We start from the raw sequence: 12729 nt of genomic DNA, 5'->3' as shown, positions 1-12729 counted from the left end.
CACCCTGGGCCAAAGGAGGTGCTCAACTGCTGAGCCACCCAGGCGTCCCAATTACTTGACATTTCTTTATTTCTGTACTATTTAGAAGAAACAGTAATCATCTCTTATTTTCTAGGTACTACTTTATATTCAAACAGAATGACATTATTATTATCCATTATTCAATTTTTATAGAATTGTAGTATATTTTATAAATTTTATTTAAAAACTACCTAGTTTTATTTTAGACAAATAATCATTCATTTTATAATAGTAATATTGTGTGTTTTGATCGTCAGAGGTTCTAAAAACCCTTTATTTTTAAGAATTGGCTACTGTGTGGTGGCAATTATGATTATTAATAATTGCAGATGTTTAGGTCAAGAATTTGCTTTATTTTATTAAACCATTGTGGCATAGTTAATTATAACCATGATAGCTCCTATTTATTGAATGCTACACTAGGCATCATGCTAATTGCATTTCATATCACTCTGAGATAAGTATTGTTACCTCCTTTTTTTTTTTTTCCAGTTGAATTGATATATAAAGACAAAACAGTAATTGCCTAAGGTCACTTTAAGTGATGGAGCCAGGATTTGAAATTACATTTCTCTGACTCCAAAGCCCAGATCTTAACACCTCTGAACTACTTCTGTGACCTTGTTGTACTACTGCTCCTAGTACCTTAATGATTAAGTTCTAAATGAAATTATTTGTGACTCTTTGCTCATATACATTGCTACAACATGGAATTATGAGTAAGTTTAATTTTTAATGCTCAAGGTCTATTCAAAATAAAATCAGCTCTTAGGTTATTGTTGGTGATGGGCTTTCTTTGAGGTGAGTTGTACTTTTAATTGAATTATATCTTTTTTAGGGACACCTGGGTGGCTCAGTTGGTTAAGTGTCTGTCTTGTGCTCAGGTCATGATCCCAAGGTCCTGGGATTGAGCTCCATATTGGGCTCCTCACTCAGTGGGGAGTCTGCTTCTCCTCCCTCTGCCACTCCCCCTGCTTGTGCTTTGTCAAATAAATAAATAAATAAAATCTTTTAAAAAATAATTACAGTTTTTTAGATTTATATAAATATCTAGTTTAAAAAGTAAAACAATACTACGAAGTTCATAATGAAAATAATGATCCCCTTACTCACAAGTATGCTTCCTTGAGGCAACTACTCTTAATGCCTTTGGTTGTTTCTTATGGTATTTACTTCTACATTTCTAAATAACATGTTTGTGCTGAAACCTAAAAGTTTTTTTTCAATTTTGGATATACTACCATTGGTAATGAGGATTTAGCAATTCTCTGTCTACCCCTATACTCATCCTTCCATTCCTTAGAGACTCCCAATATAATTTATTTTTTGATTAAATCATTATTTATTATATTCATTATGATAATTGTAGAAACAGTTTACAGCTGAGCCACATAGTATACTATGTGGCTCATAGATTATATATCCCTTCTTGTACACTTTAAAAAAAATTAATACTGACCTCATTGTTTTGTTTTTGTTTGCTTAAGTTTTTTTTGTGTGTGTAACTGCCACCTACTCAGCCGCAGACCTTCTGATAGAACTGTACAATTTATCTTAATATAGCATATGTTCATATACAGTAACCTATTAATTATATTTTGTAAACATTAGGCATATTCTTTCTGGAGTCCCTTTCATTCTTCTGTTCCAGTCTGGGAAGATTTATATCTGGACATGCTGTGAGCTATAGGCTTGCTATAAACTGTAATCTAGGGCTTCCTAGTCATCATCCCAGAAATTTCTTTAACCATTCTCCTGTTTTGGATTCTCTCCTTTCCTTAATTTTTTAAAAGATTTTATTTATTTATTCATGAGAGACATAGAGAGACAGAGACATAGGCAGAGGCAGAAGCAAGTTCCCTGGGGGAAGCCCAATGCAGAACTCAATCCCAGAACCCCAGGATCACTCCCTGACCAAAAGCAGATGCTCAACCACTGAGCCACCCAGGTATCCCTCCTGGTTTATTTTCTTGTTGTATAGAGAATACTAACCTGAAAAAGAGGGACTTGGAATGTACATTTTTTAGAATCTTGCTTGTGTGAAACTGTCTTCATTCCATATTCATATACATGATTGATAATTTGAATGATGAATTCTGGTTGCAAATATTTTTCCCTAAGAATTTTGAATACACTGTTCTGTTGTCTTCTAGTATTCATTGTTGCCATCTGAGTCTGTTTTAATTCCTAGTCCTTTGATGTGACCTTTTATTGTTATTGTTATTTTACCTCTTCTTGAAACTTTTGGGATTCCCTTTTTACCTCTGATTTTCTAAATTTTTAAGATTGTGGGCTTAAATGTAACTTTCTTTTTATTGAGCTGGGAATTCTATTGGTCCTTTCAATTTAGAATCTTATTTTATATCCTTCAGTTCTGGGAGATTTTTTGTATTATTTCTACCCTTTGAAAATAATTCTGTTCTTCTGGAACTCTTTAATTAGATTTATGACCTTCTATATTGATTGTTTAATGTTTATTTACTTTCCAAATGTTTATTTTCTAAAAATGTGTTAAGGTAGGTGACAATGTGTTATGTGTGTTTGTGTGTGTATGTGTGTACTATATGTGAGAAATAAAGAACAATGAGATCATGTACATATATATACTTAGAACTCAGCTTTAAAAAAGGACCTTTGAGGCTCTCTGTGTGCCTTTTCTTTATCCTATTTGATTTCCACGCCTCTCAGAGGTATGTACCATCTCAAGTTAGGTATTTGTCATTCTCTGACTCTTACCTACTGTTTGACCATATATTTGTATCCCTAAACAGTATATTGCTTAGTTTTCCTAAGCAATATTAATGGAAGCATACTCTATATATCCTGTAACTTGCTTGTTTTGTTTTACATTATTTCTTGAATTTATAATGTTTACTTTCACTGTGAAGACATATATATGTGTGTGTATACATACATATGTATATATATGTAGATATCTCTTTGAATATACAATTTGTTGTAGCTTGTTTTCCAGTTTTTCACATTGCAGTGTTTCTGTCAACATTCTTATATATGTGACTATGAACAGACTTGCTCCAGAGCAATGTTTCTTAACTTTTTTCACAATATGACACTTGAATAAAATTGATCATTGTTTAGCATACTGAGGTAAAAGGACAAGGCTGCTTATAGCTGAGGATGACTGACTTGGGAGTTCTTTATAATATCTTGCCCAGCTGCTGCAAAGTCTTAGTGGATTAATATCTTGGCATGTACATAATATTTGTGTTACATGAGTGTACTGGAGCATACTGCATTTACAAAGCTCTGCTCTGGGGTTGTTCAAAGAGATCAAAGAATTGTCTGAAGACCAGTTCTTGCCTACAGTTATACTAATTCGTGACCATATAAGTTGAGCAGAGGCATTTTTAGAAAGATTTGTAGTAATGTGATGTTTCCTAAATATTTTTATTGTTTTATATAAGTGTCCACTCTACAAATGATTAGAAATTTTTAGAACTGCTCCATCACCATAGATAGGTTTGAGAAGCCGTGCTATTCATTGTAGTGGAGTTGGTGGGGCATAGGATGAACACAACATCAACTGAAGTAGATATGAAATGTTTTCCAAACTGTTATTCTAAATGCCAAATCCCTCACTCCCAGTGGTTTACAGGTTTTCCACTGCCTCCATATCTTCACCAGCACTTAGTATTAAAGGGCTTCTTTTTGCTAATTGGGTGAGTGTTAAAATAGTATCTTACTGTGGTTTTAATTTCTATTACTAATTACTAATGAGGTTGAGTATCTTTTAATAAATTTATTGGCCATCTTGGATTTCTCTTCTGTAAAGTTCAAGTATTTTATCCATTTTTCTGTTGGATTATTTGTCTTTCACTTAGGGATTAATTCATATATCTTGGATACAAATCCTTTATTGGTTTAATGTGTTACAAATATGTTCTCCCAACTTGTGATATATATTCCTAATCTCTTTATATATTGATGAATTAAAGTTCTTGATTTTAGTCAAGTTTATTAATCATCTATTTTCAGTTTGTGGGGGGGTTTGTTTTTTTTAAAGATTTATTTATTTCATTCATTCATTCATTCATTCATTCATTCATTCATGAGAGACACACAGAGAGAGGCAGAAACACAGGCAGAGGGAGAAGCAGGCTCCATGCAGGCAGCCTGATGTGGGAATTGATCCCGAGTCTCCAGGACCAGGCCCTGGGCTGAAGGCAGCGCTAAACCACTGAGCCACCTGGGCTGCCCAGTTTGTGGTTTTATGTCTTATTTAAGAATCCTTTCCTACCTCAAAATTATGGTGATATTTTCCTATATTCTAAAAGATTTTTAGTTTTATCTTTCACATTTAAGTCTGTAATCCAGTTGGAATTGATTTTTATATGTTACGAGGGGTCCAGTAATGGAAATTCTATTCTTTTACCTCAAATTTGACACAGTAGCAGTCTACATAAACAAAATCCCCTTGAGTGATTTAATAATTTTAAAACTGTGGGGCTCCTGGGTGGCTCATTCAATTAAGCTTCTGCCTTCAGCTCAGGTCATGATCCTGGGGTCCTGGGATTGAGTTCCACATTGGGCTCCCTGTTCAGCAGAGAGTCTGCTTCTCCCTCTCCCTCTGCCATTCCCCCTGCTTGTGCTCTCTCTGTCAAGTAAATAAAATCTTTTAAAATAATAGTAATTTTAAATATACATAAAGGGTTCCTGAGACCAAAAAAAGAGAATCACTGTTATAGATCCACAGGAAAAGTTAAAAGCCCCAATAAAAAAGACCAAACACAGGCAAATCATTTTTAAAAATTACCCCAGATGAATAATGAACGTGACAAAAAAGTGAATTTCCTTAATAAAGACATTCAAATGAAAAGTAAAATACTATTTTAATTATCAAGTTGACAGTTATTAAAAGTACGATAAATAGCCTTTGAAGGACAGTTTGACAAAATATATCAAAATATATCAAATCCTTATTTCCTTCTGACCATTTCTGGAAGTATGTCCTATAGAAATCATTAAGAATGTTTCTGAAGGCTTAGCTTCAAAATATTCATCATGTTTTTTTTTGATAACTTGAAAATTCAGAAATAACCTAAAATCCAAATGATAATGAGAAGAAACTTCCAATGGAGGAAAACATTGATAATATATTTTCTTTCCTCAGGGCGCCTGGGTGGCTCAATAGTTGAGCGTTTGCCTTCAGTTCAGGTTGTGATCCCAGGGTCCTGGGATCGTCTCACATTGGGCTTCCTGTGGGGAGCCTGCTTCTCCCTCTGCCTACATCTCTGCCTCTCTCTGTGTGTCTCTCATGAATAAATAAATAAGATTAAAAAAAATTGTTTTCTTTCCTCTAATTCATCCAGGGTAGTGGATGCCTTAAAGTGCTTTGATGGCCACCTATTGCTTAATTATTGTACTTAACCATCATTAATCTGCTCTGATTACCTTCCCTTAGTTTACCCTTAGTTTGTCCTGTGAATGTCAAATAATAACCAATCAGCATAGAGCATATTGGGTAATTGGTGGGTCTGTTCTTCCACCAAAAATATTTATAGCTTTTAGCTTTTAAAACTAATTCTGGAACAGAGCAAGATAAAGAAGGGAAAAATTGGCCTAGATAATACAGAAGATAACAGATGAACAGGGTTGATTTCATTTTGGGCACTTTGCCCAGGACACTTTTAATAGAACATATAGTTACTCTAGGGATTCTGAGTCTGTGATTATGTCAGACTTACACATTAATTCTTTAAAAGGAAAAATCGCAAGTTATTGGACTCTAGGTACATTGGTATGACTTAAATTTTTAAACCATGCCTGTAATCCCCAGCCATTGATAATTTGCTGTGTGTGGGCTGTATTCCTTACTATTAAAACTAACTTTCATGGAACAAAAATATTTTGAACATCCTTCCTTTAATACACAGTGGGTTCTTCATTTCTTTTAAAGTTTAAGTCAAATTTTAAAAGATGTCTAAACTAGAATTAGATGGTTATTTTTATGTTTAGAATTTTTAGTCTTACTATTTTTGAGAACATTCTTTATGTCCTGAAAAATCAATCAAGTCTTTAAGGAAAAAAATCACCTAAATTTTAGAATGCTATGTTTCCTGTTTTACTACCTTATAATTTAGATTATTGCCCTTATGTTTACCCTTAAAACTTAAAAGGAGAAATAGCAACATGGTAGTAGAGCTTCTATTAGAATAGTGGCTTTAAGTGAATTTTTTCTTTTTTTTTTTCGGCTTTCCAAAATTTCAGTAATATGTTAATTATTATTATTATTATTATTATTATCATCATCATCTAGAGAGGGGGAGTGGGCAGAGGGATAGTGAGAGAATCTTAAACAGGCTCTGCTCCCAGAGCAGAGCCCAACGTGGAGCTCACTCTCACAACCCTGAGATCATGAGCTGAGCTAAAATCAAGAGTTGGATACTTAACCAATTGAACCACCCAGACACCCCTACGAGATAAATCTTTGAGAATCTTAGCCTTTTTAATACCCAATCCTTTTAAAGGCTAGCTTGAGAAGAGACTTCTAAATAATTTTATAAATAATAAAAGTAATGGGGCTCTGTTGGTTAAGCATCCAGCTATTAATTTTGGCTCTGGTCATGATTTCAAGGGCATGAAATCGAGCCTCATGTCAGGTTCCATGCTCAACACAGGGTCTGCTTGAGAGTTTCTCTTCTTCCCTCTATTATCCTCCCACTGCTCTCATGTTTCCTATCTCTAAAATAAATAAAATCCTTAAAAAATAAAGTAAAAATTAAAAAAAAAAGAATTACCTTGTATTAGGTAAAATGGAAACTTAGTTTTGTTTTGAAGTGGCGTGCTTAAATATAACATTTTCCAATGTTATATTCCAATTCTTACTTGGAAGTTTTCTTTATAATGTAGTTAATAAAAGGATAGAGCAGGAAGAAAAATTATTTTATGTAGTTTAAAAAAATCATTATTAGTATAATGGTACATAAGAGGAAGTGATTTTTTTTTTAAGTATTATGTTCTGTTTCAGAAACTTCTCACATTTGCGGCTGGCATTTGCTTCTTATTCCAAGCAATACTTTTAATGAGCCAGAATTTTTACACCTTCTGTTTCCTCTACCTGGAATATTCTTCTTTGCCTCTTCCTTCTTCCTTTAGCACATTCTTACTTCTTCAGTCTTGGTTTAAATGTAATTATTTTGAGAAGCTTGCCATAATCCTCCTCTCCTAAATCCCAACATCCACCTTTTCTGCCTTCATCCCAACCCCGGTTAAACTCCCGTTTATTCATCCTAAGGGCCCCTTTACTTCTTAATAATGTTCACCATGGTTGTACACATCAGTTCAATGTTTGGTTTTGCCACTATTTCCTTAAGCTTGGTGAGGGCAGGACTTCTGGGTATCTTGTATTCTCCGTGTCTAGCACTAGTACATAATAGTAAGTAGTGCTTATCAAATGAATTCCTTTAATTCCAATTCATTTCATTTGCTTTTCCAAACTATAGTTGGTATTACTTAATAGTGGAATCTTTCCATTAGAGTAGTTACAGCATTATATCAGTAAATAAAGAGCTGAATTAAGCAACTATAAACTCCCACTAACTTGGAGTATTCTTAGCTTTTTAAGGTTTGGTATGAGTTTCATACCAATGTCTGAGATGCTGCTTAGTGTATATGATCACAGTACATTTCTTAAATGATAAATACAGTTGTTGACTATTCTGGTTGTCTATATTAATCTCCATACATGCAGTGCTACCAAAATAGTAGAGTATGCAAGAGATATCATGATAAGATCACAGCCAGAATCAATTTCCTATTCTTCTTCTCCTCCTTCTCCTCCTCCTGCTCCTCCTTCGTTCTTAACCTTTTTCCTTTATAGGGTTGAGTTTCTGTTTTTTATCCTTATTTGAAAAGCCCAAAACAAATAGCTTTTACATGAAGATTTATAATATTTCAAAGAGTTCCAAAATTAAAATTTACACAAAAAATTTTAATTGAGCAGTTAGTCTTTCCAAGTTTTCTAATGACATTGTTATTATTATATACCTGTGACACTCATTTTGGACAGGAGACAATAACACTTTCCTAATACATTGAGGTTATATATGTTTGGCAATGACATTTCTACTTACGAGGTTATATGTTGTATTCTTTTATAGTTCAAACGATATGTCAGTAAACTTCGAAGCAAGAGTACAGTTTTCAAAAAGAAGCATCAAATAATAGCTGAATTTAAAGCTGAATTCGGTCTCTTACAGAGGACAGAAGAACTTCTTAAGCAACGTCATGAAAATATTCAACATCAACTGGTAATACAATATTATCTTGGGATGCTAGAAATATGACAGGAGGTTTATGGGTAATAACTATATACTGAGGTCATTGTTTTTACTGAAAGCACTAAAAAATTATTAATGTTCTCTGATTAATTACAGAGTTATCATATAAGCTTATTTATTTTAAAGATCTTATTTGATTTTAGAAAGATTGTGTACATGTTTGTAAGCAGTGGAAGGGGCAGAGGGAAAGGGAGAGAATTTCAAGCAGGCTCTGTGCTGAGCTCAGAGCCCGATGTGGGGCTTGCTCTCATGACTCTGAGATCATGACCTGGGCCCAAACCAAGAGTCTAATGCTTAAGGAACTGAACCACTCAGGTGCCCCCTGATTTATTTATTTTTTATTTATTATTTATTTATTTTAATTTATTTTTTAATGTAGCAGTAAGCACTAGCTTTTTCATTGTGCTGACTTTGGGGTAATTAATAGAGATTGAATTCCAAGTAGCAATAATGATCATACCAAGAGAGTGACTGTAAGATATTTATTTATCATGGCCTGCTGGGCAGAAATTTCTAAGCAGCTATTTCTGTGGAGCTCTAGAAAGAAAGATCTAGGGAAGGTACGTATGGAAGTTTGCCTCCAGGCTTGTTCCTTATGCATTTGTGCCTTGTTCGTCAGAAAAAAGTTAAGCCCAGAGTAGCCTCTCTGACAACAAAATCTCTCATTGTGGATGCCAGATCCTCAGAATTTTCTTGATTTAGATTTTTGTCCCTTTTACCCATGAGGAAATTATTTTATCAGGATGTTGGTTTACCAACTAGCATTAATCTGGTAGATGTGAATGAAGTTTCAACCAGTTGTTGATTAGCTGGCAATATGAACTTTCTGTCTCATGCTGTTGAATATTGTTTTCTAGGGAATGTAAGATAGAAAACTTAATTTACTGTGCATCAGCCATGAATTTTTTTTAAGATTTTATTTATTTATTTATGACAAACAGAGAGAAAGAGAGGCAGAGACACAGGCAGAGGGAGAAGCAGGCTCCCCACAAGGAGCCCAGTATGGGACTTGATCCCACGACTCCAGGAGCCAAAGGCAGACTCAACCGCTGAGCCACCCAGGCGTCCCTAAACCATGAATCTAATGACACTACTTTCAAAATTGATAGGTAGTAATTGTGTTATTGTTTACTTCAAAAATATTTTCTGGGATCCCTGGGTGGCGCAGCGGTTTGGCGCCTGCCTTTGGCTCAGGGCGTGATCCTGGAGACCCAGGATCGAGTCCCACGTCGGGCTCCCGGTGCATGGAGCCTGCTTCTCCCTCTGCCTGTGTCTCTGCCTCTCTCTCCCTCTCTGTGTGATTATCATAAATAAATAAAAATTTAAAAAAAAATATTTTCTAATTTCCATAATGATTTTTTGATCTATGGATTATTGCTTTAAAAACCAAGCATTTTCTAGTTACCTTTCTGTTATTGACTTCTACCTTATTTCCACTGTGACCAGAGAACATTCTGTGCAGTTTTAGTCCTTTAAAATTTGTTGAGTGTTGCATTATGGTCCAGCAAATGGTCTATTTTGGTAATTGTCCCAGTGCAGTTGAGAAGAATGTGTATTCTGCAGTGGTTGGGGATGGTGTTCTCTATATGTCAATTCAGTCAAGTATGTTAACCACAATATTCAAATCTTACATATTCCTATTGATATTTTTGTTTGCTTGTTTCATTAGTTATTGAAAGGGGTGTGTTAAAATCTCTATGATTATTGCTTTGTCTGCTTCTTTTTTTAGTTCCATTGGTTTTTCTTTACATTTTATCTTAAGTTGGGTTCCCTAGAAGTGGAGCCTGAAAAGGGAATACTTTGTACAAGTGGTTTATTGAGGGAGGGAGTGCCTTCAGAAGAAGGGGAGTGAGACAAGCAGATACAGCAGGAGAAAAGAGCCTAGCAGGGATGTAGTCCTGACTAGACAGCTTCATTTTGATTCTGTGAGGAACTTTGGAGCACAAATTGCAGCGTGAAGTTGATTCCATCTTGAGGCAAAGGGGCTGGCCTTTTATACTCCTGTATCAGTCATTGGCTGTGGCAGAGAGAGTAACCCCCTAGCGCAATGGGAGAGCATCCCCTGGACGAGGGGGTAGTTGTGAACCTTTAGCAGTCAACAAGTCATGGCAGGTTGCAGATGAGGTCTGAGTGAGGCACCAACAACATCCATTACAACCCACCCCTTACAATGCTGGGATCTACCTGTTTCTCATGTCAAATTGACTCCATTTAGGAATAACTTCTAAAGGATTCTGGTTGGTCACAATTTCTAGGAAAATTTGTAGGAGGAAGATTAATAGGACAAATGGAAACTCTCATTGCTACATTTCATTCCAAGAGCATAGTAATACTCAATGTCTTCTTCCTTTATCATCCATTCTAGATTTCCCTCATGTTTGGCTAGCACCTTGACTGGTTTAAATGACTTTCTTGATGGGATGACCCAGTCCCTTATCTTTAAAAGGTGGGAGACTCTATGAACCATGACCTTAGCAGGCTGTGGTTGCTGTACTTACTCATTTATTGTTAAAACTGGGCATAGGAGTACCCACATATGCCCTAATAGATCACCTGAGTGCCAAACTTATTCCTATCTGCCCTTATTATATAGCAGCTTTTGTATACCATTAGTATGTCCTATCACTATAACTTTTTTTTTTTTTTTTTTTTTTTTGCCTGCTGGTCTATGGGCATGAAGAGCCCAAGTGACAAGATGGTATAGCCAGAGCATTAAATTTAAAGGCCTTTTAATGTGCATCTGGTGAAAGCATGCCCACTCTGGAAGACAGAACATCTACACCTACAGAGCCTAAAAGTGTCAGGAAGGGAAACATAATTTCCTAAGTGTATAAGTGGGCATCCTAGTGAATGGTGACACTTATACTTTCATTCCGTAGTTCCAAGACCCATGTGTTCTTTCTGTTTGCTACACAGCACCAAGTGGTGGGCATTGGTTTAAAATGTATACTCTATCTTGAAGAATAGAAATCTACCTCACAGGCCTGTGAGGCCTCTAAGCTGTACCTTAGTTGTACCTTCACAAGGCCCTTCTACCAGTCTATCAGGCTATTAGCTTCCTGGATGGTATGGTATGCGGCACAGTGACTGAATCCCATGGTCCTGTGTCCACCACCATATCCCCTTTGCCATAAAGTAATCCCATGGTCTGAATGATATTATGTGGAATTCCACATCAGTAGACCAGATACTCTGTGCCCTTGGATAGTGATGCTGGCTGAAATATTATGGGAAAGAAAAGCAAATACTTGCCCAGAATATGGGCCAGTCAGTCCAAGTCAGGATGAAATGTTGTCCTTTTCGAGACAGAAAGATGATTGGTTTTCTTAAGGTATGATTCCATATTTAGAACTCAGGATTGGTCTCTCTGTTTTTGCCAGGTCAGACATTTGGCAGTGGGAGTAGCTAGATGGGCACTGTGAGAGGGAGCCTGTGCTATTTGGCCCTAGCTTAGCCTCCATCTCTGCCAGCATAGCCATTATGTTCATGAGTCCATTGTCTAAGCACTGGGTGGCCTGCTGTCTACTGGCCAAATCATCCTTTCCACTTGGTTGTTTAGTGCTCTCTTCTGCTTTGGACATTCTCTAGTGGCAATTAGTATATGATGAAAAGAGAAAAGATCTTTACACTTAGTGTATTACTCTCATAGGTCTATCTGCGTGCCTCTTCCCCAGACCTTCTTGTCCCCAGTCTTCCAATCTGGGTACCTACTTCTCCTAGGCCCCTGACCAACAAGCTAAGCCTCTTGCCACTGCCCAGAGAATATAAGATAATAAGGTTCAAGGTTCTCAGGTGAGTCTATGCAGATATTCCATCCCAGACTCAGTACCCTTTCTCAGAGCCCTGGCTTTGGCCTAGAATATATTCAGACTTCTCTGAAGTTTTGCCCTGGTAACAATTAAGTTGTGTGCCTGGCTTTCAGCTGCCTTTGCCCTTCAGCCATAGGAAATGAGGGTTTCATCGGAGAAGGACAAACATTATATGTTCTCATTCATTTGGGGAATATAAATAATAGTGAAAGGGAATAGAAGGGAAGGGAGAAGAAATGGGTAGGAAATATCAGAAAGGGAGACAGAACATAAAGACTCCTAACTCTGGGAAACAAACTAGGGGTGGTGGAAGGGGAGGAGGGCGGGGGGTGGGGGTGAATGGGTGACGGGCGCTGAGGGCACTTGACGGGATGAGCACTGGGTGTTATTCTGTATGTTGGCAAATTGAACACCAATAAAAAATAAATTTATTATTTAAAAAAAAAAGGAAATGAGGGTTTCTTTATAGCTCCAAAGAAGGTTTTCTGACCTTATCACTTTGCTTTAAATTATTGATTAATAGGGTAGCCCTGGTGGCCCAGCGGTTTAGTGCCACCTTCACCCCGGGTTGTGATCCTAGAGACCCGGGATCAAGTCCC

At 36.3% G+C, this 12729-nt stretch overlaps 1 protein-coding gene across 5 annotated transcripts in view; it reads left to right on the top strand.

Moving 5' to 3' along the window:
- IFT81 (intraflagellar transport 81) overlaps positions 1-12729 on the top strand; it is a 179434-nt gene that overhangs the window by 136892 nt on the left and 29813 nt on the right. For 4 of the 5 annotated variants that reach the window (XM_055321882.1, XM_055321884.1, XM_055321883.1 and 1 more), the window contains one exon: positions 8142-8291. The exons of the other annotated variant lie outside the window; for it this stretch is intronic. In XM_055321882.1, coding sequence (XP_055177857.1) covers positions 8142-8291 — 150 coding nt within the window. The remainder of the gene's footprint in view (positions 1-8141; positions 8292-12729) is intronic. 5 annotated transcript variants of the gene reach the window in all.

Source organism: Nyctereutes procyonoides, unplaced genomic scaffold (genome assembly GCF_905146905.1).
Source record: "Nyctereutes procyonoides isolate TBG_1078 unplaced genomic scaffold, NYPRO_anot_genome, whole genome shotgun sequence".
Classification (NCBI taxonomy): domain Eukaryota; kingdom Metazoa; phylum Chordata; class Mammalia; order Carnivora; family Canidae; genus Nyctereutes; species Nyctereutes procyonoides.
This window is presented reverse-complemented; position numbering and strand designations above follow the sequence as displayed.